Genomic DNA, 26,700 nt, shown 5'->3' on the forward strand with positions numbered 1-26,700 from the left:
TCATTGTCTGGAGAGATTTAGTTTCCAGACAATAACTTGTATATAAGTATGTGGATCGCTATGGAACTGTATAGCAAGGTTCCATACCACAAAGGGAAGGTCAGTATTGATTTTGTAGAGTTACGATACTGTTTTCAATAAAAGGGTTTAAAAAACACTTTTCGAAAAATTTGATTCAAAGTCTAGAATTCTATAGCTCGAAACTGTGTTATTAAATGATCAACTTGAAAATTGGGTAATTGTACCTTCCAAGTCTGTTTGTGCATCAGGGGTTGGTATAGCCAGGAAGTAATATTGGACTGTTAAATGGTGCATTGATTACAATAATATTAACCAATGTATAATCAAAGATGAATATCATCGCCCTAAAATAGCTTGCTTGGCAGATGCATCGATGTTCACAGTTTGTGATTTACATTCGGGTTACTGGCAGTTATACATGAGAGGTCACAAATCAGCATTTTATATAACAAAATATGGCTTATTTGAGTGCATTAAAAATGTCATTTGGGTTGTGCAATGCTCCCTCTACTTTTCAGCGTTGTGCATGTTGAAAGTACTTAAAATTCGGGTGTTTACAGTGGAAAACACTTTTTATATATCCGGACACTGTAATAAATAAACTCATCATAGATACTAAGATTAAATTTTGTTTTTACGCCAGACGCACATTTCGTCTACAAAAGACCCATCAGTAATACTCGAAACCAAAAAAGTTCTATATGCTGGTATGACCATACACAGACAAAAATGACAAAGGGGACACATGCTTGCGTATTTTTTAAAGGAGCACACCTTTCTAATAAAAGACCCAAGCGACAGTGTTGCAGTAGTAACGCGTAAGAAGATGTGTTTAAATTGGCTTAGATCGCATCTGTCAAAGAATATAAATTGTAGAATAAATGGCGAAAATGCAACAAGAAGCACCATACAAGTCTGTGTGAAGGTCGATAGGTAGCTGATTTAAAGTTACAGCCAGTAATTTCAAGAGGTCTATATGGAGATAAAGCCGTGACAGCTGTAATGCACACGTCAACACTCGAATGCTTTGTTGAAAATCGCAATAGCATCAGTACATTTTGAACACAATTACGTAGAAGCAAATATTTTCGGAGCACTACCACTTGAGGATATATGGTTTTAAAATATTGAATCTGCAACTATTTATAAAAAGACCGATTCTGTAGAAAAGATAACAATTGATCCAACCATATTCGTTCCTATGCAGACCAAAATGTCTCGTAACGTAAAGAATTTGCTGTATTTGAGAAGTCTTAAACTTGCGCATCCTCTGAGTTCACATGCACACTTTGAAATTCCTTTGCTTATGGGAGCAGACTTTTACTGGTAGATAGTTGGGGATAAAGTGTAAATATGTGATAGAACTACAGCAAGGAGCTACAAAATTTGCTATTTATTGTCAGGACCAGTTACCGATAAAAAGACTTCATTAATTTCACCCGTCCTTATGGATATAATTTCAAATTAAAGTCATCATATGGAACAGAAAGGTATTAAAAAATTCTGGAAGTAGAATTGGCGTCGCTTGGGATAAATCCAACTGAAACAGAAAAATATTTAAAGCACCTCCAGATAAATTAACAAACTTCAAAGATTTGAAAATGGACAGTTCCTAGCCAAATTGCCATGGAAACAGGACCACTCGGACTTGCCAACAAACTTTTAAATCGCTAAATCGAGACGGAGAGCACCATCAGAAGATTTCGTCGACAACCAGAGGTACTTTACTGATATGGGGATATTAATAAGGAGCAACAGACAAGAGGATTCATTGAAAAGTAAATGAAGATACAATTACAGTCAAAACTCTTAATTTCCTCACCATTCTGTAAAAATATAATAGCAGCTACAAACAATCGCCATTATTATGGACATTATTCGGTACGGCACCTTATTCAAAACGATTCAAGTGACGCCTTTATTCTGAGATTTGTATCCAACTGTAAAATAAAAAAAATCACAAAGGAAATAAATAAACTCATCATTACTATCAGGATTATTTCTTTTATTTACGTCAGAAGCTCGTTTCGTCTACAAAAGACTCATCAGTGACGCTCGAATCCAAAAAAGTTAAAATGGCCAATTAAGTACGAAGTTAAAGAGCAGGAACCCAGTCTGCTTACAAAAAGCTATGGAACTATGGATAATGAGCTGTCAGCAGAGACAATACTCAGAGAAAATTTTAAACTTGAAGTCACCGACCTGCAAAAGATTCTCACTAGTGAAACAGTAAAGATTATTTCTGGATAGAAATGGAATTATCCGTTACGGTAGGAGGATTCACAACGCACCATTGATAGAGTCTGCTAGATTCCCTTATTCATAACCTAATGACTAACCACTTACTCGATTGGTTGTATTGGATGTACATGAAACTATAAGTAGCTACAGTAAATCAAAGTGATTGTAAGCACTGTGGTAAATAAAGGCAACAGTAGTATACCGCTGTTCTAGATTCATAAATCGATTGGGAAAAAAAACGGGTTACAAACTAAAACTGAGTGAAACACAACATTAAAATGTAACACACACATAAACGACCTAAAATATAACAATGCTCATTTTCCTGACTTTGTACAGGACATTTTAAGACAAAAATCGTGGGTTGAACCTGGTTTTGTGGCATGCAAAACCTTCCGTTTCAATGTTAATTATAACATCAAAATGGCAATATTACATGACAGGACTACAATACAAATAAAATGGGATTAAATTTGGGACAGAGAAACACACGAATAATAGCTAACAAAAGGTATCAGATTTAAAATTGTATACACCAGACGTGCCTTACGTCCACACAAGTCTAACAGGTGCCGCTCAGATGAAAAAAGTTTGAAATCCAAAACAAGTACAAAATTGAAGAGCACTGAGGACCAAAATTTCCAAAAGTTGTGACCAATACAGAAAGGGTGTTCTGCCTGTGATAAGAACATCCTTATTATAAGCACTGAAAGGTAAAGATTGCTTAGTAGAAAGTAAAATTAAAGATTGCGTTGGTCGTAGTTGATTTAACAACAATTCTAGACAAAGGAAGACAACTCCAATTTTTAAAGATGACATCATTTCAATTTGTATACAGATATTAAGATAAGATAAGATAAGAAAACTTTATTTTGATTCGGCAGGAGTACAAATAAGCAACACAAAAAAGAGCTTGTGTTGCTTATTTGATATAAGATTCCTGCACCTCGCAAATTGAAAAGTTATGTAATTTCTTGGCAAGTGTAACATCATTTTTATACGACCGCAAATTTTGAAAAAAAATTTCGTCGTATATTGCTATCACGTTGGCGTCGTCGTCGTCGTCGTCCGAATAATTTTAGTTTTCGCACTCTAACTTTAGTAAAAGTGAATAGAAATCTATGAAATTTTACCACAAGGTTTATGACCACAAAAGAAGGTTGGTATTGATTTTGGAAGTTTTGGTCCCAACATTTTAGGAATTAGGGGCCAAAAAGGGCCCAAATAAGCATTTTCTTGGTTTTCGCACTATAACTTTAGTTTAAGTTTATAGAAATCTATGAAATTTTGACACAAGGTTTATGACCACAAAAGAAAGGTTGGGATTGATTTTGGGAGTTTTGATTTGAACAGTTTAGGAATTAGGGGCCAAAAAAGGGCCCAAATAAGCATTATTCCTGGTTTTCGCACAATAACTTTAGTTTAAGTAAATAGAAATCAATGAAATTTAAACACAATGTTTATGACCACAAAAGGAAGGTTGGTATTGATTTTGGGAGTTTGGGTCCCAACAGTTTAGGTCTAAGGGGTAAAAAAAGGGACCCAAATAAGCATTTTTCTTGGTTTTCGCACCATAACGTTAGTATAAGTAAATAGAAAATCTATGAAATTTGAACACAAGGTTTATGACCATAAAAGAAAGGTTGGTATTGATTTTTGGAGCTTTGGTCCCAACAGAATAAGGGGCCCAAAGGGTCCAAATTTAAACTTTGTTTGATTTCATCAAAATTGAATAATTGGGGTTCTTTGATATGCCGAATCTAACTGTGTATGTAGATTCTTAACTTTTGGTCCCGTTTATAAATTGGTCTACATTAAGGTCCAAAGGGTCCAAAATTAAACTTAGTTTGATTTTGACAAAAAATGAATAAATGGGGTTCTTTGATATGCCAAATCTAACTGTGTATGTAGATTCTTCATTTTTGGTCCTGTTTTCAAATTGGTCTACATTAAAGTCCAAAGGGTCCAAAATTAAACTTGGTTTGATTTTAACAAAAATTGAAATCTTGGGGTTCTTTGATATGCTGAATCCAAACATATACTTAGATTTTTGATTATGGACCCAGTTTTCAAGTTGGTCCAAATCAGGATCTAAAATTATTATATTATAAAAGTATTGTGCAATAACAAGTCTTTTCAATTGCACAGTATTGCGCAATGGCAAGAAATATCTTATTGCACAATATTGTGAAATAGCATTTTTTTTTTTAATTAGAGTTATCTTTCTTTGTCCAGAATAGTAAGCAAGAAATATCTTATTGCACAATATTGTGCAATAGCCAGATTTTTTTTAATTGGAGTTATCTTTCTTTGTCCAGAATCAACTTAAATCTTTGTTATATACAATTTACAATGTATATTCACTTTTTACCACCAACTGATAAATTAAAATAATCTTTACCATTCAGTGATAACAAGCATTTTTTTTTACATCTTAATATTTTATGATGTATTTAAATGAGCAGTTATTGTTGCAAACTCTATTAGAAATTTTAATTGAGATTAGTTTTGGAATAAGGGAAAGGGGGATGTGATTAAAAAAAATTGGGTTCAATTTTTCTCATTTTAAATTTCATAAATAAAAAGAAAATTTCTTCAAACATTTTTTTGAGAGGATTAGGGACCGGTCAAAATTTATTGTCACATAGGACCGATGCAAAAAATAAAAAACATTTAATAAAAGTTACAACCCTATGGCTTTTTGACTGAAAAAAAAATGATGTCCTATGCCAACTTAGTAATAAAAAAAGTTGGGGTCCTATCCTACTTTTCCAATGCATTGTAAATAAAAGTACTCTTAATAGAGACATTTAACATATGTTGTCTTTATAATATGATCAAAAGCAACAGTTTCATGTTTTATTTTGTTGATTCACATACAATTACAGGCATGGCATTATCATAAATTATACTATGAATAAAGCATTGAAAAAAACAAAGACATTGCATAATACAATCAAACCGCAAATAAGTGTTTGTTAAACTGAAAAATTAATGAAGCTGCATGTATCTTGTATAGAATTTTATCAATACCTTTAAAAATTAATTATAAAAACAAGCTCCAGGAGAAACATGAAACTGAATAGCATTTGGTTTAACTCTCTCTATATATATTTTAACCTGAAGACCAATAGGTTGCCTTGGAATGTGTTTTTTATTAGGTATGGTAATAATTGCTTTAATATATTTCCATTTACAGAAAATGTACCTGATGTGACCCCCGAATGATTTTTGCTACTTTGTAGGTTGATGTAATGTACATGATGTACATGATGTATGTTTGTTGCACTTCTCCATATAATTGAAATTAAATTTTACAGCAAAACAACAAAAAACTAAATGACATTGGGTTCAGTAAGCTTGATATATATCTAAGATAGCAGCAAAGTTTGATGAAAATCCAAGTAAAATTTAAAAAGTTATAAAAAAAATTAAAGTGTACTTTCTCTATTTTGTTTGAACTGCAAATTCTAGCTTTTTTTACCTAGATTAATTGAATTCTTTAAATTGACTGCAATACAACAAAAAAAACTAAATGACCTGGGTTTTAGTAAGCTTAATATATATCTAAGATAGCTGCATAGTTTAATGAAAATCCAAGTTGATTTGAAAAAGTTATTAAAAAAACTAAAGTGGACTATCTCTATTTTGTCCGTATTGCAAATCCTAGCTTTTTTTACCAAGATTACTTTAATTCTTAAATTTTACAGCAATACAACAAAAAAGTAAATGAAATGGGATTCAGTAAGCTTGATATATATATCTATGATAGCTGCATAGTTTGATGAAAATCCAAGTTGATTTGAAAAAGTTATAAAAAAAATTAAAGTTTACTATCTCTATTTTGTCCTAATTGCAAATCCTAGCTTTATCTACGAAGATTAAAATAATTCTTAAATATTACAGCAATACAACAAAAAAGTAAATGAAATGGGATTCAGTAAGCTTGATATATATCTAAGATAGATGCATAGTTTGATGAAAGTCCAAGTTGATTTGAAAAAGTTATAAAAAAAATTAAAGATGCGTATCTGAATTTTTCTATAATAATTTTTTTTTTACATATTGTATATTATGTTATTTTCAGTTTTGTTATAAATGTTATAAAAATTATTTCAAAATAATCGTTTGAATAAAAACTTGTGTCCTATGGATATTATCTGTGAAAAAAGTGATGTCCCAACAAAAGTGATTCCGGAAAAAAGTATCTGTCCTACTGCACTTTGCAGCGGTCCTATGTGACGATAAATTTTGACCGGTCCCTAATAATATTCAACAGCATAGTGAATTGCTCTAAGAGAAAACAAAAATTTTAAGTTTATTAGAACACATTCATTCTGTGTCAGAAACCTATGCTGTGTCAACTATTTAATCACAATTCAAATTTAGAGCTGAATCCAGCTTGAATGTTGTGTCCATACTTGCCCCAACCATTCAGGGTTCAACCTCTGCGGTCGTATAAAGCTACGCCCTGCGGTGCATCTGGTTTGAATTTAATATCTGAGCATATATTCCATTAAATTATAAATTTCTGGAAATGTTTTTGATTAGGATGTTTAGAATATTGTGATAAATGCAGTATATTTTGTGTATCAAAAAGGTAGTGATAAGCCTTGGAAGATTTAGATGTCTAGTCAGTCCCATATTAAAGGATTTGATTGCATTCTTACCTAAAAAGTACGTTGAAAAGGTTCTACACAAATGATAACTTAACGAAAATCAATACAAAGCACCTGATCTGCCGCCATTGCCGAAAATCAGATTGACAGAAGCTCTACCTTTTACAGTCACTAGAGTCGACTTTGCGGGACCACTGTACGTAGGGACAGTATAGTCCGAGATTACTCTTGACGTCCAACGGCTGTTTTGTCAGACAAGTTGGAGCCGTGGGTAATCTAGGACTATGGACAGTACTGTAATGCAAATGAGATTAAAGTATTTGTCTGCCTGTTGACATGTGCTTCATCAGTAGTACCTGTACTTACAAGTTGCAGAAGAATCAACTAAGGATTTTCTTATTCCAGGCATAGATTACCTTAGCCGTATTTGGCTCAACTTTTGGGAATTTTGAATCCTCAATGCTCTTCAACTTTGTACTTGTTTGGCTTTATAAATATTTCGATTTGAGCGTCACTGATGAGTCTTATGTAGACGAAACGTGCGTCTGTTGTACTAAATTATAATCCTGGTACTTTTGATAACTATTATATACCTATTTATATAATTTACTAGCCGTAAATCTCTTCCTCATAGTGTTTTCTGATGTTTCTTCATACATACTGGCAGTCGACACAATAGAACAACTTACGTATGGAGGTTTTAAGGAAAGTCTTATTGGTTTGACAAAAACTTGGACACTTGGTAGGTCATACGTCACTATTGAGGTACTTCGAACTATCACAGAACTCTACGCTATTATAAATGACCGACCCCTGACATTTGTTTCTTTATACATCAAACACAAAGAGCATATGACACCATCGCACCTGCTATACAGGAGGAAATTAATCACAACTCAATATCCACTAACAGACGTTCAAAATATAGATAATATTTGAACAGGAAAATTAAAAATCTTGAAAAGTGCACAAAGTACAGCGAAACATACTGGATACATTTTTAAACAGATGTAAAAATGAATATCTCGTGTCAGACTTAAGTAAACAATAATAGGGCGATCAACACTGGTACTGCAGTTTATATTTAGGAAGACATGTCACCAACAAGCAAATGGAAACTATCAACATCAAGGAACGGGTGATTGGGAAGCGATGGACACTTCAGATCTGGCGTAACAAGAACTAACACAGGACACAAAACACGACCATTTGTTAAAATGTATCCAATTGCAGTGAATGGAAAACTCTATTGATTACTTTTAAACTGAAGAAAACACAAGACAGACTTCATCAAAAAGAGAATAGTCAATGTCCACCATTTTAGAACTTGTTCTTGGTGTTACTGATATTAACCTATAGTAGAAGTTTTATAAAAATCTAACAAGAATTGTTCCTGTGAGAGCAATTACAAGGTCATTTTCCAAATATTTCATATTTTGAAGAACCATTACTTTTTTCATAAATAAAATGATTTTCTGAGCGAAGCCCGATACGACCACAAAGGTTGAACCCTGAACAGTTGGGTCAATTTTGGACACTATATTCAAGCTAGTTTTTGGTGGGGTTGTGTTGTTTATTCTTAAATTTTCTATGTTGTGTCATGTGTACTATTGTTTGTCTGTTTGTCTTTTTCATTTTTAGTCATGGCGTTGTCAGTGTTTTGGATTTATGAGTTTGACTGTCCCTTTGGTATCTTTCGTCCCTCGTTTAATATGGTCTAGATTATGAACAGATTTTTGACATAACATAGGTTTCTGACCCAAATAAATGAGGGCAAAGGTCTTAAAAGTAATTTTCGCAATACTGTGCAATTGGAGATTTCGTCTTGAAACTTGAAAAATCTGAAATCCAAATACTTTTAAGACAAAATCTCCACAGCTAATGTTTTGACCTCTCCTCTTCCCTTTGAGAAATTACCCCAATACTCAATTCCAGCCGTCCCTCTGTGGTATGGAACCTTGTGGTACAATTTCAGAGCGATCCATACACTTACACACAAATTATTGTCAGGAGAATGCATTTTGCCCCTTTTTGGCCCCTAATTTCTTGACTGTTGATACCATAACCCCAAAACTATCCCAACCTTTATTTTGTGGTAGTCTGACTTATTGTAAAGTTTCATAGAAATCCATTCACTTTAACTGAAATCGTTGACCAGACACCAAATGTGTCTTCTGAGTCAGTTCATCTATATAGTTTTGTTTGATAAATTTTTAAAAGATTTTTCATTGCACACCAAACCACCAAACACCAAAATATTCCTAATATCATATTAAACAAATATCAAAACCAAAATCAAGACTTGATAATTTTTACCATTTTATATTTTACCTTAAAATGTGTGTTTTAAAGATTGATGTTATTTATTTAATACAGTAATTAACTGTGACAAATTTTTTTTTCATACTTACTTTTGTTTTTGTTAATATTTTATTTTTATTATACAATATTCTTCAATTTTATGTATTTTACCAATTTGTAATGAAAAGTAATGTACTTTAATTGAGGCATTACATCAATTTTCAACTAAAGTTAATCATTACATTACATGTAATTGTAATGCAGAAAATGTGCATTACAAATTACTTTGCATTACATAAAAAAAATGTAATATTACAATGCATTACAATTACAAATTACCATTACCCCAGGCCTGCTTCTGACAACAACAACACCACAGACGACATCATAGCATTATAAGAACAACAATAAAATTTGGCAGTCTTATGAAAATCAATTAATCCCCCATTTTAGAACTTGTTCAAGATATTGCTGGTATTAACCTATAGAATAAAGTTTAATGGCAAGAATTGTACCCATGAGAGCACCAACAAGACCTAACAGACGACCAGTAAAACCATGTCCGCCACAACACACTATGTAGGGGACAAATAGCAGTCTGTTCACCATTCCTAATATAGAAATATTTTGATGGAGGAATTAAAACAATTTTGATCATGCCAAGCCGTGGATGCAGATTACTTTCACTGTGAAAGTTCCTCATTGTTAAATTTTCATCCATGAAGTTTACATCCTTATATCTTGTGAACATCTGAAAGATGTCATTGTTTTTGAAAGTTGTATAAGAGCAAAAAGGCTGGCCTCATAAAAATTCTATTTAATGCATCCAAGTTGCTTTTTTGATGTAAGCTTATAAGTACACAAAAAAAATCAGGATATATCTTATTTTATATATAATCAAAGGAATAGTATTTTTACACTGTTCATTTCCACCTTTACACACAAAACAAAATCTGTTCAAATTTTCATCTTTTTATTATTATTTGTTTACTGTCAAACTTCAAAATAAATCTATCACAACAGGACAAGTTGGTCCACTGAAATAGCACTAAAATGTCCTCAGTTCATTACAATGCAGATGCACCAGAGATAATTTCTATCAACTCTCTTGTAATTACTGCCTGTCTGGTTCTGTTGAAGGTCAAGGTCAGCTTGCTTATCATTTCACCTATTAATGAATAAAGAAATACTTTTAACAGTATATATACAAATAAGCATGAAATACAATACAATAAATTCAGGGATCTCCATGGATGAAAATTGAATGGAGGAACTTTTAATCATCACGAACCGAACCGTGTCTCCACCATACAGTGTAGCGTGATCAAAAGTATTTCTTCCCTCCATGTAAAAAAGGGAACATGCTAATTCATTGCTTGTTTAAATTATATTTATTTGAATTTTCATTCTAGAAGTAGACTATTCAAATGTCAAGCCTTCATGCCCCCCTTTCAGTTGAGAAAGACCAAAAGCTGTCATGAAGGTCCCCATGTAGTTCTCTTGCTATTTTTGGTAATTGTTGTTGGGGTTAAAAAAAATATCATGTGGAGCTTACTTTTGAAGGACACTGTCATGAACCTTTTATTGGTATGGCTGATTTACAGCAACATCAAAACGATTCGTACAGGTTATGTAAAAGGTTGAAGAGATTTGTATAGAAAAGGTTGACATATGAAAAGGTTTTTTAATGACCTTATCTAGTAAATTGATGCTTTGTAACATGCATCTTTCGAGTCTGAATATAAAACAGAAATGCAGATGTACATGTATCATTAAGATTGTAAACTACGAAAAGAATTCGGAATTACGAAATGATATTTCTTCACAGTACATATTTTAGTTTTTACTTTTATCTTTTAAAGTAATTCTGTTTTATCATTACAGCAGTACTAGAGATATTTGCGATGAAATAATATTTATGTTTTACGTCTTATTGTGGATTTCTTAAAAAAAGGGTGTGTGTGCTGATTGAGTTAGTCAAAATAAAAGCATGTGTCCACTTGTTAAACTTTTTTCATTGTAACTGGATTATTAATTTATTCATTTTAAATGATGGTGGAAGCCAATTTAACGATGGCGCAAGACATTTGAACAATGGTGGGGCGTCATCATTAAACAGGCCATAGAGATCCCTGAAAGTATCCATTGATATCTGAAATTAGTTCTTTCACATTCAAATCCTTGTATAACTGGTTCCAACAGGAATGATATTTTTCTAGTTAGACCAAATAAAAATATATGTGCGGTTCCAGTTACCGGCCTGTCCCTAGTTAATACCCCTGACTCTAGAACTTTTTTTATTCATTTCTCAATAATAAATTTTCAAACGATCAAATTTTAAGATCGTGAATTTAAAAAAAAAAATCATGGATTTCTGTAATCTGAATTTCTGTCAGAAGTATCCTTTAAATATGGCTAAACTGCAACAATTTATAACAGAATGTCACAAAATTAACTCAAAATGCAACATAACTGTTTATTTTACAACCAAAATACATGAAAAATGGCAAACTTCTGGTATTGGTGTGTATAACATGTATAATACCGGAATCAATTTCGGTAAACATACATTTTTTTCCCTGATCTTGACAATCCAAAATAAAATTAAATAAAATTGCCGACCTACTGACCCTATTTTTAAAAGTATGTAACTAGAACCACACATATATTTTTATTTGGCCTTAATATTGCTTTTTTAACTTGCAAACCATGTGTTAAAATTTGATACTTAAGTTTTGAGTGTTCATTCCTCATCTCCACAGGGCGATTTAGTTTTTCAGATATGGTAAGGGGGCATTATCAATTGTTAAGGGCTGTTTATTGATCTCAAATGTTTTTTCCTGGTTTGTTTTTTATTTAGCTCTCTTGACTTAATACACCTCACATCTTGTTTTAACTTTATCACATGATAATTCACTTCATGCTAACCTGGTAAATTCCTCAATAAATTTAAGATAATGATTCCAATTAAAAACATTCACCCATAATGTTTAGTTATTGAGAAATAAACAAATCAACTATTAAACTAATTTTCAGATTTTTGATGACTTGATTTGTGACTTTGAAACTAAGATGTTTAAAATGGACACGAGACTTACCAGCATTCTTGCTGGCTCCCTCCATAGCTGTCATTCTAGAGCTTTGTTCACTTGTAGCAGATTCTTTCAAAGCAAAGTAAACCAAACTAGCTAACTGGAACTCATTATAATTTGTGACAGTTTCATCATCTACACTGTCGTACACTGAAAATTGTTCTGATTTCATGATGGATTCTTTAAGATGAATCTGCTGCTCAGTTGTTTTATATGAAATCACGCTCCTATAAAAGATAAAAGACATAATCTGTAACCACTGTGTATCTTAATCAGTGAGTTCAGAGAAATAAATTGTCTTTCCCTGATTCAACATATCTTTAACAGATTTATATAAAATATGGCATTGGTGAAAATTAGGATAAAAGGCAGAAATGTAAAACCAGTACAAATATGAATCTGACAACAGAAATATATATCAGTTGCTTATATGCAGGAAGCGAAAAGCACAAATTTGAAGGAATCCTTTTTTACTCCATATATAGACAACTTTCTTGTAATTATAACACCCACACAAATGTCACATATTTGTGACACTAAAATATTTATAAAATGGGATAATCATATACAAAAGTGGCATTAGAATTCTATAAATTCAGAAATTAATGTATTGTGTTTAAAGCATGGCTTCCAAAATTTTTCTGAGCCAGCCGGACATTTTATATCTGATCCGGATTTGATTCCCTAAGACTATGTCACAAAAAGAAATTATGGTAATCAGACAGATGGCCATCCCAATGATTGACATTAGATTAAAAACGATATCAAACTTTACTTTGATATGAATTTGATGTTCTGACATAAACTGTTAAAATTGGCATTGCATCATTCAAAGTGTGCACATCAGCGTGCTCATATCTGCATTAGACTCTTTATTTGTGCAAAATGATGTTGTCTTGAACTTTATTTTCGTTTTTAAAGTCACATTTTTCAAAACCGGATGTTGACTTGACAATGGTAAAACATGGACCATAAACGGATACGTAAAATCCATGTTTGTTTACATAGCACGACTGAGTGAAGAAGCTCTTTCCACGTTATTTCTTCAACAAAGTACTTGAAATGAACGTTATATACAGTTATCAATGATAGTTTTAGCATTTTTGAAGAAATGTAGGATGCATAATTAAATTTCCCACCTGTGCACATGCGCAATGTGTTCTTGTCCATACAACGTAGTTCTGACGATTTTTCATTTAAAACCTTTTTAAATGTTTCATCAAATAATGTTTATAAATTTATTTATTATTATTTTTATCTTTTGGACTAAATCAATTAGTTTACAAACCGCTGGAATGTAACAAAATAAATGTGAATGGACTGATTAATTTATACGATGTCCGGTACTGAAAATAGTTTACCTGTCACCTGAACAGGTAGTTTTCAGCTGTCCAACAACTAATTAGCCTTGATTAAAATTAGAAAGTATTGAAGTAGGGGTTGTATTGATAGTAATTAATCATCATGTCACTTTTATGACCGGAAATGTATGGCTGTTAAATGCAAAAGGTTGGGTCAAAAAGATCGTGAATTTATATGTTAAAATGACCGAAAAAGCCTTTGAAACTAAAAAGTATATGACCGTCTCATGCTTTGGCCAGCCAGACTTTTACCGGATATTATACAAATGACCGGAATATATGACCGTTTTGGAAGCCTTGGTTTAAAGGCCAAAATGCAAAAGGATAAGAAGCAATAATTGAATATCACATTTAAACTGTGGTCTTCTATCATTCTATTTTGTCTACAGCTGTTTGCTTTTGTTAATCCTACATTATTAATCTGGCTTCCTCCACCACGAAAAGCATTTGAAATCTGTTAGCAGGCTTTATATGAACATACTATATATATACTGTTTGGTCAGTTTCAGGTTCAACACTAATCAATTTTCTGTTTACATTTACTGATTACTTTTTAAATTTTAACATAACACTCATGCATGAAAATTAGTTAAGTCCTAATTAAATACCAAATACAAACAATTGGTTGGCAGACAGTTGTGGTTTAACTTATCACCTGAATGTATAGGTACTCTAGAACTGAAATAATATCTCTCTTTGAAGTTGTTTTTTAGTTTTGCTGGTTTGCAACAAAGTGATTAAGATTTTAACCAAATATTAATGAGTTTTTCAAAACAATATAAGCTGATTTATATCAAAAGTTTTAAAAGGACAATAATGGTTTATCAGCACAAGTGAGCATTTGCAAAGGATTGGAATTTGATGACCCCCCCCAAAAAACAAATAAGTTAATAGTTATACCACCTTTCTTTTTAATTAATCCAAGTTTTAACACGAATAATTAACATGAAAAGAACTACTACATTACGATGCTACTTGACAACAATGTATTAACTTCATAACAGATAAACATATAAATACTTACTTGAATACATTATAAAACATCCTGGCATTATCAAATTTATAATCAGAATCTAGAATATTTTGTGCTACACGAGTTGCATCTCCAAATGTTGGTGATTTCTTTCCAATATCATTAAATGACATAAGTATGTTCTTTGCATATAGTCTGAAAAGTAAAACACAAGGTATTCAAATATTGCTGGATAGTATAGTTAGTCAGAAAATTACCCTCCAAATTATTTTATGGAATAAAAATATAATTAGAAATTTTCAAATACCTCCAATGGCATGAATGGTATAATCCTGATTTATTGTATACTTTTAACCAACATGTGTTTTTATTTTATAGAAGGATATCATAAATTTTAACCTAATAATTTTACTAGGAATTGCTTACATAGATCTACTGGTCTTGTATGTGGTTTTTTTATGTTTCAGTCTTAATGTCTTGTACATGTTGTATGAATGAATGAATGAATGAATTTTATTTCAAATTGACTACAAATTACATAGTTATAGAGAATATATATGTATAAACAATCACATTTAATAGTATAACACACTGCATCTTATTTTATTCATAATCTGATAGTCTACAACCCTTCGACAAACAAGAGGTTAATTGTACTGAACTAGCAGAGATAAGACTAAGTGTAGGTACATTCTGCCTAAATGATAATAAATACCTGGATAATATTGCCTTGGACTTGTCACCAATCAGTACAAGTTTAGTATCAGCCGTGTTTTCCATCTCATTCATAATGCCTTTAATAGCTTTACACACATTGGAGTGTACACCACCACACAAACCTCTGTCTGATGTTACGGCCACTAGAAGCTGATTAGGTGAAGTGTTGTCACCTTTTATCTCAGCCTGGTCATAAAATGCTGGAAAAAAAACAACAATAGACAAGTGTCAACAAAGTGAATTATCCTACAAGTATGTTATCCATTAATATCCATTATAAATAGTGTTTCCTACAGGTGGTTTTGGCGTGTAATGGCGCCCTGCCACGATTTCTCGACGCCCTGCCCTTTTTTGGGAAAAAATTTGGCGCCCTTCTGCCCTAATTTTGTCGAAATTCTAGACGCCATGCCTTCATCAGCGCCCTTCTGCCCTGACGTCTTTTCCAAAATTCTCTTGTGCCGTTTTGGTGAAATTTTGTTTTATCGATTTCTGATCTACAAGTTAATTACATATGAAACCTGTGTGATTGTCCCCAGGTTAATCTTGTCATTACAATCAATTACAATGATAAAGACTTCAAAGGTGTTAATAACTAAGTAATTTAATTAGGACAATGTATCTTTTTGTCATACTTTTGATGAAGAGTGTATTTAGCTTGGGTCCGCATTTTCGATCTCCAAGTCACAATGGAGGAGTGTATAAATGAAGACTTTCATGACTTTAGAATTGAATTTAAGTCATCAAAATAAAACTATGCCGTTACAGAAATGCCTCCCATCTCAATACAGTTAACGCAAACGTGGTGGAAATTGATTTTGGAGTTACTTCCCCTGTTTTAGCCTATTACAAATTTGTGCTCTAAAAATATTATCTAGTACCAAAATAAGGAATAAATTACCAATTGAATATATAATAACATAATAATGTTACCTTAAAGATATAAACTGTCTTTGAACATATTGGAAAAAAAATATTGCAATTTCTACTTGATAATTATACTTTTTATTAGCAATCCATGTTCTAAACATTATCAAATTAGAATTGCTAGCAGTTTTTCACATTTTCCAACCATGCAATGGCTGAATAGTCAGTAAATGACGTTACAAACTTGTTGTAATAAAAGTTGTAATTCTTATATAGATATAATCAAACCATATAATGGGTAGAGTGAAGTTAAACTATAAAAACATAATAAAAATTGTATGTTGATGAAGATGTACTATACATAACTACACAAACAATGACATAAAGACTATAGTTGAAAGGCATCTTTATTTAAAAAAACAACAACCTATACAGTAAAAACTGGCACCCTGCCCCTTTTGAGTTCTAGCTTGAGCTAGCTAGCTAAATTGTGTTTATTGTTTTAAATATTTCATATATACACTTTTTTTTGTTTAACATTTGTTTTAATGATTGATTACAGATGTATATGTCCTTTTTATAGCATTAAACTAGTATGTTTTAAATGATTCCATTTTATAGAAATTGCCTGTTTATAGTTAGTGCCCTAAAATTGTTGTCCATCGCGCTTAATGTGCCCTCTGAGCTAACAATTACCCTGCCCTTTTTAAAAGCTGCAGGAAACACTAATAAAGTAACACTGAATTTGTATTAGCAATATTAAATTAATAAAATACTTGATAAATATAATGTACATTATCAACTTTTTAAAAATCATATACAAATCATAAAATATCAAAGGCTACACACATTTAAACCTGTTGGACTTCTAAAAAGCCTGATAATATATTTGAATTATATATTTGCCTTTCACATGTCTGCCAAACCTTTTTTTTTATACTATGTTATAAGTTTATTTGTGACATAATCATAATTTGTCCTCATAGTTCCTTTGGTCTGGCAGAACTTAATATTTTAACCCTTATATTTCAGCTTACCTTTAGCTCCTAGTCCATATGGCCTGGCAACTTTAAGATCCTTCTCAGCTCTGGCATATTTAGCTGCTGACACCATCTTCATGGATTTGGTGATCTTTTGGATGTTAGTTACAGACTTCAACCGAACACGAACTACAAGATGACAATATGTTTTTTTTTCACTTAAGCAAAGTCTGGAAGACATCTAGTTTTACAATATAAATAAATTATCATGTGTGTGGATGCTCTTCAGAATTTGTAGAAAATACTATCATTTAATTAAATCAGTTGATGAAGTGAAACAATGGGTTTAAAAGTGTGAAATCTCCAGTGTTGAAGGAAACATTAAGCTCAAAGCAATTGAAGAATGGTTGTTACTCTTATTATGTTTCCATAAATGATGTAAAAGAGTGGGGTAAAACAGGAATGCCTCATGTATGATATAGCAATAAGAATGTATTGCTAACTTAAAATGACCCAAAAAGGGAAAATAGGATTTCAAACATTTAAAAAATAGCTTTTCTGCTTTTAGCTCTACACTCATCATTAAGCACATGCTGTGCCATCTTTATTTCTAGAATTGACCGTGTCCTGATTATTTTTTTTTTATGTCAAAATGCAAATAAATATCAAAGATAAGAAAAATATTAATGCCAACTTACTTTCCTTTAATGTTGCCATCCCACGCACTTGCATGCTAAAATAGAAAAAAAAATTGTGATTAAACTGATAACAACAAACATAATCATATGACATGTATAAATAAAAATTCTTAAGAGTTCTGCAGAACTCAGTGTATCCCCTACTTTTGCTGTAGTCTATTGGGGAAAAAAATATTAAAAAATTTCTTCTAGACATTGCTAGATGCCGGGTGTCTCAAAAATCTTTTTTCCCCTGATGGTCCTTAAAGAAAATCTACTGGTCCTCACTATTAATCTATTGAAAAATACTGAAATTGTGTCAGTCCTATTCAAAATTTTGGGGTGAAATCCTGAGGACTGACACTTTTCGCTAACTCTTAAATTCAGATGCTACATTGTATCTTTTGATTGTACTTTTTTGCAATACATAGAAGCTTTTTTCCAGGTTTCATTAAAATCCAGGATGGTTTATGAATCAATTAAACGTTTTTAAAAACTTAAACTGCAGACTGTATGTTATGTTAACTAGATGAAAGCTGTAGTCTATTTATAAGTCATGTAAGTAAAATACGGATATATAAAACAAGATTTCTTTTTTTTACAATTTACTTCCGGATACAATCTTATACGTCTGTTCGCCCTGATTTTTTTTTTTAATTGTAATCTACATTTTTACTGTAGATGCATAATCACATTCAATAATATTTGAACAGAGTATGTTACAGTTTGTGGAAAAATTCACCCAATAATTGTATTGCTGCAACCTTTGATTTGCTTTGTCCCATTAGTAGAATATATGAATACAATGTATTCATCTTTACAGATATTTTTTATAATTTTAATATTATACTGCATGTAGTCAGTGAATTTATGCAGTATAATAAAAAATTAACTTATGAATCCTCGTCATCATTTTCAATTTGTACACCATTATTTTTATTCATTCCAAGGTGACTACTTTTTCAAAACAAAATGTTGTCATTAATCCATGAAAGACAATTATTACAATTTGAGTCAGAAATAGATCATTAAAAAAATTGATGCAGTAAAACACACCAAGAATTTAAAATATATCCATGTGTTTTCATGAATTTCAAGACTTTATATTCCATATAAATATCTGAATAAGTTTACTAAACTTTAATACCCTAATAGTAATACGAATATTTTTTAATAAAAGTAGGGAGAAGCCAATTGGTGAACAGACCACAGGCCAACATGTAATCAGGACTAACAGACCGGATACCCTATCTTATGATCATAAACAAGCTTCTGCAAGTTTGGCAAAAATCAAGGATATATTAAGAAAGTTTCAAAATTTCAAAAAATTTTACCACAAAGGGAATTATTTGTGGATGACAGCGTTGACGGAATGTAGGATCGCTATGTCAAACTGTTGCCACAAAAGTCACAGGCTCAAAAATAGTCGAAATATGTCGTAGGAAGGTGTCCCAGGAATTTGATGCTACAGAGTACTACTACTGTATCCAGGTGTAATGATAAGTCGTTATACTAAGGCTATTTTTTTCTTTTTTTTTCTGTAGACTTAGCTTTAATTTTTTATAACCATGCATTGGCAAGCTTTGTTAACTCGTAATTGTTTGTCAGTAACTAAATGTACAATGATGTCCCATACAGAACCTTCTGACCTTGTTTGTTTACATTAAAATTTCAATGGCGTCAAAATCACGTGATGTCAGTTCGTTATATCCAATTAAATTGCTCTACTGTCAATAAGGGGATTTTTCAGTCTACAGCAATTACGTTATTTCTTTCTGGGATATTGCTTCAAAATAGTTTGCAATAGTTCTGGGTTTTATTCAACAGGAAAACTCTTTTTTTGCCATCCCTTTTGACATCAAGGGAATTTTGTATGAATATTTGGAGAAAGGAGTACCTCTACTTTAGCGGACCCCATAAAAAGTACGGGAAACTATAGTAAGTACTAGTATATAGGAATTGGTCCCGCCAAAAAGTTAAAAACGAAAATAGGCCAAAAATCAAAAAAAGAAGGTCAAAATCGAACTCCCCAGGTCAAGTTTTGTTTAAAAAACTGTTGTTTTAAACAGTTTTTTAAATGAAAATTACAAAATCTAGTAGAAATACGTCTTGGTAAGTGTACAAAAATGTCTACGCTTCCGTAACTCAGGTAGGTATATCACGTGATAAAAATTCCATTATCTGTGACCTCTATGTCAGGAATATTCATGATTAAGTGACGTCATAGTCAACCGTAACGTAAAATCAGCTGTGTTTACAAACACTGTTACAATGTAAATACGGAAATGCCGATCAAGTTAAAAGATTTGTTTATTATTTGTGAAAGTGTTGAGAAAATTATTCAGTGGTGTTTTTCACTAGGATTAATTCTAGATTTATCTGGAGAGGTATGTAAAAAGTGTAGCCATGGACATTTCAGTTTAAGAAAAGACAGTTCTTTTTCAAACGACATTTTTTATTGGTAGTGCAGCAACAAAAAATGCAATAAAAAGGTCTCCAGCAGAAACGGATCCTGGTTTCAAGGACATAATTTAAGTTTGGAAAAAATATTATTCATCACTTATTTCTGGATTTACAAAATAGACCAAGAATTTGTTAAACATCAACTTTCTATTTGTAATCAAACAATCGTAGATTGGTACAATTATTGCCGTGAAGTTTGCATAGAAATTTTGGAAAAAGACAGTGAAAAAATAGGTGGAGAAAACGTTATCGTAGAAATAGACGAAAGTAAATTTGGAAAAAGAAAATACCATAAAGGGCGTCGAGTTGAAGGACAGTGGGTCTTTGGAGGTATAGAAAGAGACAGCAAAAAAAGTTTTTTTGCATCAGTAGAAAATCGGACAAAAGAAACACTGTTAAAATTAATAAAAGACAACATAAAACCAGGAACCACAATCATCAGCGACTGTTGGAAGGCATATGATTGTCTAGGATCTGAGGGATTTGAACACTTAAAAGTCAACCATTCTGTAAATTTTGTAGACCCTGAAACAGGAGCGCATACAAATACGATTGAAAGTACTTGGCGAGCACTTAAAAAATCACTTCCAAAATACGGCACATTTAAATCCCTTTATGACACTTATTTCAGTCAATATTGTGTACGAAAAAAATATATTATTGGCTCTGACGACCCTTTCCTAGCATTTATTAACCTTATAAAAAAAGTGTATAATCCGGAAAAACAAAAACAAGCCCTGATTACGACAGAAACCATCACCGTCAGTGTACCACAACCTGCATCTAAAAAACCAAGAGTACTAAACGAAATAACAAACACACTTAATTCTAGTATGGATGATTTTCAAGCTTAAATGGGTAAGTGCACTAAATTTATTTTTAATTGTTCAGTTTCACTAGTTAAAATCACTTTTTAAAAATCATTTACATCGACGTCTTTCGAAGCGGTAAAAAAAATGGCCGCTGTTTATATTTCAGCATAGCAACGTAACTCGGGGTTATCGGTCATGCGCATAAATTGTGCATCTTCCAACTTCCGGGGTCCGCTAAAACAGATTCTTCCCGAATATTTACATACAGTCATGATGGTCAGAATATCGATCTTTTTATAATGAATAAAAAGAAAATTCTATGAAAAATAAATGTAAATGGTTTCTTATTAACCAACTCTATATGCCTGTTCAAAATTATGGCATGGGCATCGTTTTTTCATATAGTTTTCCTTTCATTTTGGTTGAGCTTTTTTTCGCGGGAAAATCGAGAAAGAGGTAAGGAGCATGTCATTTTTAAATTCCTAAAAATACGTTTTGATTGACCTATATTGCCTGCCACAAGATTGATGACGCTGAATGGAACGTACACAAAGCAATGGAGGCCGGAAATGGGATTTTGTGAAGTTCTAGAATGTTTTTAAATATTCGGAAGTTGGGATTGAAACGGGCATTAGAAAATTGGCATTTTTTGGCAATAATTGAGAACAACAATGAAAACTTACCTTTAGAAATGTTTTTTTTATTCAAAAGTGCAGAAAAAACGTATTTTGCACTGTTTTTCTACGCTAGAAGTACCGTAGTGACATCAATGCGGAGTTTCTCCGTGTGTTAAGTTCAAACACAAATACCTAACGAACTGACAAGATGAACGATCTTAGACTACGGTAGGATATGCAGGTACGTTTCAATGTCAATTCGTCTCAAATAACTCGTTAAAGAATTTAGATTTTAAGAGCTGAACTGTGCAACATTAAACTATAAAAGGAATTCTTTTGAAGATCAAGGCATAAAATATCAAGACCGATTTATTTTTGTCAACTTTGACAGAGGTCACAAAGCCGGTCAGATTGTAGTTGAAAAACAACAAGCACCACATGAGAGCGGCTTGTTGCTGTTTTCCTTTAGATTAACTGGTTCATTTTTTTTAGTAATTATTGGATTTAATTTGTATTGCACTAACCATTGTGGGATAAATTGTGTTGTTCGGGAGAACATGATGATTGTTTGATGGAACTTCTCCCAAAGCGAGGCACTGTGCGGAAGCTTTTTATGGGAGGCAACTCCACATAAATTTACAACTATCAGCTTTTGAAAAAGATTGTCTCAATGTATATTTCGATCGCAATTAACAGAAACACAGTTATTTCGGAATGCATACCCGCCAACTGTCACTATTTGTGGGGGGATTTGATTACTCAAAAATGGAAATATTGTAAGAGCAATTCTGTCCACTATTTTAAAGAAAACAATGGCTATGTCGTATGAGCTTGTTAAAGCACGAAGAAGGCAAAAAAACCCACATTAGAATATATTTGAAGGCCCCCTTGAAGGTTTTGTAGGACTCTAAAAACCATCTTTCACGTAAAACCCCCATGGGCATTTTGAAAAGTTGGCTGGTATGGGGATATAGGACAGACAGACAGACACGGCAGGACAAAAAGTAACAGAACAAGAATTCACAGGACTAAATTTTGCCGAGTTCACTTGAAATTTTCGACCAAGTTCACTTGAAACTCGAGTTAAGGTGGTATTGGGTGTCTTCCGCCATCTTGGATTGTAAAAAACAGAGAAACTAAGGTCCAGATTTTCTATAAAGTATGCAAAATTTGATGCCGGAATTCTGATATTTAATGTGAATTTCATTTAAAAGAACCAATTAATAAGAATATAACTTATAAATATTAATACTTTTACAAGTGTAGATAATTTTTGTTTGTTTTTGTTTGTTTTAAAATTGGCATTTTAAGGGGAAGTAAATCCTATTCCGGGGATTTTAAACAAGAAATTATTTATTTTGAAATTATTTTTTTTTTATTTTCTTGAAGTTTTATGGGCGTATGACATTACCTGCGCATGTGTGAAAAAAGAAATGTCGACTTTTCTTTCTCTCTTGAAAATTTATTTTAAAATGGAATAAGATGGACTAAAACGGAATTCAACATGAACAATTTAAGTGATTTATGTGAAAGGAACTGTTAAATTTCTATACGAGTCCAAAAAAGAAAGCCAAAAATCCAAAGAAAAGGAAAAACACGAGTGGTCAAAATGTAAGTGGTCAGAAACGAAATAAAAAGACACTGAAATCAACTCACACGCCGAATGAAAACAAAAACAATGCAAGTCAAAATAAAACCGATAGTAATGTAATTGAAAAGGCGAATATGGACACGTTTAACGTTCCAGCTTATGATTCCCCAATGATCCAACAAAACAGATCACAATTCCAACAGTATGCGGTATCGCAGCATCCGATTCAAAATCCAAATTTTACTCAACTTTCGCCAACACTACCAGCTGCCGGGTTTTACACAAGTACCCCACACAACTTACAACCTATGATGAATCCTAATATAGATGCAAATAATAAACTTGATATGCTTACCCATAAAGTTAACGAAATTTTCAACAAAATGTCGATGATGGATGAACTGTCAAAAAAATTAACTTCGTTTGATAAAACTGTCCAAACCTTAGTGAAAACCGTCGAAAATGTAACGAAAAGAGTCGATGAGGTCGAAAAGAGCATGAACTTTGTGAACGAAAAATTCGAACATAATAACAACGATGTTAAAGAGGTTAAAAGTGCTTTTAATGAAATTCGATCCGAAAAAGATGCCTCTAATAACACAATCTTCCGACTACAACAAGATCTAGATGACTTATATGATCGGCACATAGATCTCCAAACAAGATCAATGCGGGAGAACCCGATTTTCACCGGAATACCGCTTCAGGAAAAAGACGAACAAACGGAACAAACGGAAAAAATCATTGAAAACTTTATGGTCGAACAACTCAAACTAAACAGACCCGCGGAATACGAACGTGCTCATCGTTTTGGGAAGGAATATATTGAGAGAAATAGAGATGGCTCAGTTAAATTTACAACAAAGCCGATTGTCTGTCGATTCAGAAACTTTAAAGAACGCGAGACTGTTCGAAAAGCCGCAAGAGAGTTGAGGGATACTGGATTCGGCATTAGTGAGCAGTTCCCAAAAGAAATTAATGACAGACGAAAAACGCTATGGCCATTCTTTCAAGAAGCACGGAGACAGGGAAAAAAGGCATTCTTTAGGAGGGATCGCCTCTTCGTAGATGGACTCGAATTTTTTCCACCAGAGAAAACAGATCATCAAAACCCTGGAGCGACAAGACAACAACCGAGACGAAACTACGATGATGAAGGCGCTCGCCCCAAATCAACCCAAGGAAAAAACAACGGGAGACGTTCCAAGAAAGGACATTAGGACAACCCTGGAGGCAAAGAAGATACAGTACGAAGTGACCAGTCAACCGATACATGTGACTTTCACCCTTGTGAATTGAATTTAACTGTAAATAAAACTGACAATAGTATTAACCTGTTATGTTTAAACGTATGTGGTATTAAAAATAGATTACTTTACCCTGAATTTAAATCCCTATTGTTTAATCATGATATTATCTGTCTTACTGAAACCAAACTAGATGATTGCGACGTAATTAATTGTGATGAATTTGTTTTTAGTTTTAAAAATAGACACAAGCTTTCTAACTATAGATCTGGTGGTATTGCATTGGGTTACCGAAAGTATTTAGAAAAGTATATTAAACCTATTGAAACTGAATGCAAATTTGTTTATTGGTTTACTATTGATAAGAAAGTCTTAAATTTATCTGAAAACGTTTTTATTGGTATAGTTTACATACCACCAGTAAATACAAATTATACATCTGAAGAAGCTTTTAATGAGATAGAAATTGAACTTCAGAGATTTTCTGAAAAATCTGATTATATTATTTTGGTTGGAGACTTTAACAGTCGCACAGCAAATTTGCCTGATTTTTATGATGAAGATGATATAGATGATTTTGTAATTGACAACCTTACTGATCAATCAGACTATACTGATGTACACTCTAAGACATAAGCCCGAAATTCCAGCTACTTTGTAGCTGTGGTCTTATCAGACATCATGCTGGTGCCAATTACCCCCAGACCAGTTTCAAGCTGGGTTTGTTTATCTTAATCCCCTGAATAACTAGTCACTTTAATCATGGAAGTAATATTTACTTCCATGCTTTAATTAATATATAATATTTTCAGCATTTATATTAAAGTACAGTTATGAATGTGTATAAATGATTTCTAGTGAACATGGTGAATATTGATATAGAAATAGAAACAATAAAGTTTGATCATGTGAAAGTTGGACATCAGAAATTGAAATAAAAAAAGAAACCTATTACAGTAAATCATAATTTATGTTCATAGTTTAAAATGTTTAAGTTTTAATTGTTATTTATAGCAAGGAGGTTATATAACCTTATAACCTCCTTGTTTAAACTTTAAAGTATGTAATATGTTAACTATGTTGCACAGTAACAAATATTACACACTTTTAAAAAAGGATAACATTATTCTGATATTGTCAAACAATAAGGGTATGATGGAAAATAAGAGAATACATTAACACATTGTATTGTTTTGGAGAAAAAAGGGGGATTGCCATTTAGAGGAGAAATTCATTTTTTTCATTTTCTGGTAATCAAATTTTTTTTTTTCTAAGAATCAGTTCTTTTGGCCACATTGATTTTGTGTCAAATATTCAAACACAATCCAAATAAGAAGCTGTCTTAAGCTTAAATGATGTGTTCGTACTTGTTCGGCTGTTCTGTGTTCAACCTCTGCAAGAAATCTGTGTTGCCTTCACTCTGATAGCCTCTTGTTATACTTGAATTTTGGAAATCATTGTTAATTTTGGAAAATGGCACAATAATGCAGAGATCATAGTACTCAACACCAAGAAGTTTTTAAAGCCCTCCCCCTTTTTTCAAAATCTGTGTGTGTTTTTTTTATTAATTTCTCGCTGTAAATAGTTAACTTGGAATTGAAAGTAATGTTAGAAGCAAATAAAATTCAATTCAAGCATATTTTTTTCTCATATAGTATAGAAAAATACGTGAAGTTAACCATACTAAGAAAAATACCAGATTTAAATAAAAGGGGGATGATGGCAGGTTAAAAAAGTTGTCTTTTTAGCCAATATCTATGGCATAAACCAGATTATTTGTAAAGGTTAGGCTTATCATTTATGGTGTTGTTGGGTTCCCCCCTGAATCCACATCAGTTTGAAATAATTCAATACATTGTAAAATGTTATTTATGTTAATAAAACACTAATAAAATGTTTATCAAAATTAAATGTACCGTTAATTATTCATTTTTTATTATACATTTTTTTCAAGTTTAAGAAATATATTTTTCTGAAGATATTTTTTTTTCATATTTATTGTTCAGAAATACAACCAAGCCTAGAGGAAAGACATAGAGAAATATGAATTTATAGCTTATCATTTTGCGGTCAACGTCTGGTTATAATTAGTGAACCACTAAGAAAGTGTGTCCACATAATTTA

The 26,700-nt window shown here is 32.1% G+C and overlaps 1 protein-coding gene across 1 annotated transcript; it reads right to left on the reverse strand.

The window, feature by feature from the left end:
• Window positions 1-10,138: 10,138 nt before the first annotated feature.
• LOC134691008 (ATP synthase subunit gamma, mitochondrial-like) lies at window positions 10,139-22,375 on the reverse strand. The gene is made up of 7 exons (XM_063551195.1): window positions 22,263-22,375; window positions 17,868-17,902; window positions 17,227-17,358; window positions 15,324-15,525; window positions 14,660-14,803; window positions 12,281-12,501; window positions 10,139-10,350 (listed from the first exon to the last, which is right to left on the reverse strand). The coding sequence occupies exons 1-7, from the start codon at window positions 22,295-22,297 to the stop codon at window positions 10,250-10,252; spliced, it is 870 nt and encodes a 289-aa protein (XP_063407265.1). The 5' UTR covers window positions 22,298-22,375; the 3' UTR covers window positions 10,139-10,249.
• Between the last annotated feature and the right edge of the window lie 4,325 nt (window positions 22,376-26,700).

The sequence above is a fragment of the Mytilus trossulus genome, chromosome 1, assembly GCF_036588685.1.
Source record: "Mytilus trossulus isolate FHL-02 chromosome 1, PNRI_Mtr1.1.1.hap1, whole genome shotgun sequence".
Lineage (NCBI taxonomy): Eukaryota > Metazoa > Mollusca > Bivalvia > Mytilida > Mytilidae > Mytilus > Mytilus trossulus.